This window comes from Anomalospiza imberbis, chromosome 3, assembly GCF_031753505.1.
Source record: "Anomalospiza imberbis isolate Cuckoo-Finch-1a 21T00152 chromosome 3, ASM3175350v1, whole genome shotgun sequence".
Taxonomy (NCBI): Eukaryota; Metazoa; Chordata; class Aves; order Passeriformes; family Viduidae; genus Anomalospiza; species Anomalospiza imberbis.
This window is the reverse complement of record NC_089683.1, coordinates 759,234-762,500: the sequence shown is the minus strand read 5'-3', so window position 1 is coordinate 762,500 and position 3,267 is coordinate 759,234. Positions and strand designations below refer to the sequence as shown.

At 63.6% G+C, this 3,267-nt stretch overlaps 1 protein-coding gene across 1 annotated transcript in view; it reads left to right on the top strand.

Moving 5' to 3' along the window:
* Nucleotides 1–215, top strand: part of KIF3C (kinesin family member 3C) — a 22,226-nt gene extending 22,011 nt beyond the window's left edge. The window contains exon 8 of the mRNA XM_068183102.1: nucleotides 83–215. Coding sequence (XP_068039203.1) covers nucleotides 83–176 — 94 coding nt within the window. The 3' untranslated portion in view covers nucleotides 177–215. The remainder of the gene's footprint in view (nucleotides 1–82) is intronic.
* The last annotated feature ends 3,052 nt before the right edge of the window (nucleotides 216–3,267 follow it).

Sequence of the window (3,267 nt, the reverse complement as noted above, 5' to 3'; positions counted from 1 at the left end):
ACCGCCAGGAAAAGGGCTGGATTTTGGGGAGGGTGGGAAGGCACGGCAGGGCAGCAGCCCCAGAGCGTCTCTGTGTCCCCAGGTGCCAGACGCCACGGTCGCTGCCGTCCTCCACCACCCACGTGTCCCTGGCCTCCAGCTCCCCGTGTGCCGCCCCTCTGCCGGGCCAGGAGTGACCGCCTGGACGCGTCGTCCCGGACTGAGCCCCCGAGGGCATCCTCGTCCTCAGCTACTTTGTGTGTGTTTGTGCCGGACACGGAACGGCCCGGGCCAGGGCGGCTGCCCTTCCCTCCCTCCCTCCCTCCCTCCTCTCCTCCGCCCCTCCGCCCCTCCGCCCCCCTGATCCGGATCTGTCACTTTATTTATTTAACCTATTTATTTATGGAGCGGGTGACGCGCGGAGGCAGGATTTGTGCTCGGACTGATGGACGTCCAGGCTGGCAGTGGGCACCGTGCTGACCCGCCCAGGTTTGCCCAGCTCCCAGCCCTCCCCACACCGCCCTGGCACAGGGCTGGGCATGGGGACACCACCAGGACACTGCTCCATCCGGGCAGGAGGGGCATGGGTCCCTCTCCAGGGCCTTTGGCAGAAGCTGAGGCTGCCCTGGCCCCTGGTGCTGGCTTTGCTCTGCTGGATCCCAGGGAATTTGGAGATTTCGGCGTGGGTTGGGAGACTTTGTGGTGGCGGTGCCTTGTCAGAGTCCCCCAGCGGGACTCCCCAGCCTGCATCAACTCTGGTGGCAGCAGGGACACCTCACGGACCGTGGGCACGGCTGGCACTGCAGGAGCACCAGCTCCGTCTGCAGGGCTTGCAGAGTCACCAGGCCACGTCACCCAAAGCCCAGGGCTTTGTCCAGCTGTGCCACGCTCTGGGGACACTCTGGGGACACTCTGGAGACAGCCTCACCGAGGCTCCCGACAGCCCAGCTGGCTCCCATCGCTGACCGTGGGCGTGCAGCTCCTGACAACAGCCAGAGGTGGAATTGTCCACCCCCTTCCAGCACCCTGCAGAGACACGCCCAGCCTGGGAGCTCCGGGCTGACAGAGGCTCCATCTGCAATGGAGACATGTGGGACAAGGAGGTGACACCCAGGGCAGCGATGGCAGGGCTGTCCCCTGCACAATGGCTCACGGGGATCACCTCTGTCACCTCCTGGTTGGGACAGACTGCCTGGTGGGTTGTGGAGGACTGGATGTGGAATGGTGATGGGTAAGAGGGAGAAGCCCCGAGGACGGTGGGGGTTGAATCCTGCCCCAGCAGCTGCAGGGACAGCGCTCGGTGTTCTGTGGGACACGGCTTTCGGGTGGAGGGAAGCTGGTGAAGACCCGTCCTGGCAGTGCCAGGCCAGCAGCTGTGCTGTCCCTGGGCTGCTGGAGCTGGGGACATCCCTGTGCTTGATGAGATCCTTGTGGATGAGGGAGCGACCCCTGGCTCTCCTGGGTCAGCAAAGGGCCGGTCGGGGAGGATTGCAGGTGGGGAATGTCCTCTGGCAACAAAGAATTCCTTCACAGGGTGGATGAGGTTGGAAGGGACCCCGGAGCTCATCCAGTCCCTGGAGCACGTTACTCAGGGATGTGTCCAGGTGGGTTTGGAATCTCCCCAGAGAAGGAGACTCCAGCACTGTTCTGGGCAGGCTGCTCTTTGCTGTTGGACTGGTCCCTGCTCCCCTCGCTGGCTCCTGCACTCAGGACGGGGGTGAGGGAGGGCGAGGGAGCAAGGCACGGGCCTGGATTGGGAACATCCAGAGGGAACCAGGAGCCGTGCCGAGCGCAGGACCCTCAGCAGCCGTGTCCCATCCACACCTGGCTGTGCTGGGCCATCCACTGCCCTTCCAGCTGGCCCCGACACATCCCTGCACTGCCACAGGAGATCTTCTCCCCTTCCATGTAGCACTGCCCTGCCTCGAGCTCTCCATCATTGCCCTCTGCCCCACCCTTCCTTTCCCATCTGTGCCCCATAACGCCCTGTGTCCCTCCAAAACCTTTGTCCCCTTCTCCCCCATCCTGGCACCTTGGCAGGCTGTAGCTTGCTCCGAGGACTGAGCTCTGTCCTCTGGCAGCAGCAGGTCCAGGCTGTGCTCAGCCTGGCAGGAAGGAGCAGGGGAAGGGGTTGGGGGAGTGACAGCTGGGTCCCTTCCATGGGGTGGGGTCAGGTCTGGCCACAGCGTGTCCCAGGGCGTCCCCCAGAGCGAGCCGGCCCTGTGAAACCATCCAAGGCCAGGCTGGACAGGGCTGGCAGCAGCCTGGGACAGTGGAAGTGTCCCTGCCCAGGGCAGGGGTGGCACTGGATGAGCTTTAAATCCCTTCCAGCCCAAAGCAGCCCGTGATTCCCTGATTCCATGGAACACGGTGGTTGGGAGAGCTGGTTCGTTATTTAATTTCCTGGAAAGCATCTGGGAGTCGGGGTCAGGAAGCACAGACTCAGAATGAGGAGAAGCTTGGGGGGCCTGCAGGAATAGAATTTCCTCCCTTCCCTGCTTTCTAGCAGTCCCAGTTCCCCTGCAGCGGATCAGCAGCTCCTGGAGCCCCAAAGCGATGAACCAGGGACCTTCTCTGGCCTCCGTTCCCACCCAGGGTGTGGGAAACAACTCAGGAGCTGAGGGTGACTGTGCCCAGGGAAGGGTGGCTGTGGTCACAGTGGGATCCTGGAAGCCCTTCCAGCAGGGCTGTGGTCACAGAGGGATCCTGGAAGCCCTTCCAGCAGGGCTGTGGTCACGGAGGGATCCTGGAAGCCCTTCCAGCAGGGCTGTGGTCACGGAGGGATCCTGGAAGCCCTTCCAGCAGGGCTGTGGTCACGGAGGGATCCTGGAAGCCCTTCCAGCAGGGCTGTGGTCACGGAGGGATCCTGGAAGCTTTTCCAGCAGGGCTGTGGTCACGGAGGGATCCTGGAAGCCCTTCCAACAGAGCTGTGGTCACGGAGGGATCCTGGAAGCCCTTCCAGCAGGGCTGTGGTCACGGAGGGATCCTGGAAGCCCTTCCAGCAGGGCTGTGGTCACGGAGGGATCCTGGAAGCCCTTCCAGCAGGGCTGTGGTCACGGAGGGATCCTGGAAGCCCTTCCAGCAGGGCTGTGGTCACGGAGGGATCCTGGAAGCCCTTCCAGCAGGGCTGTGGTCACAGAGGGATCCTGGAAGCCCTTCCAGCAGGGCTGTGGTCATGGAAGGATCCTGGAAGCCCTTCCAGCAGGGCTGTGGTCACAGTGGGATCCTGGAAGCCCTTCCAGCAGGGCTGTGGTCACAGTGGGATCCTGGAAGCCCTTCCAGCAGGGC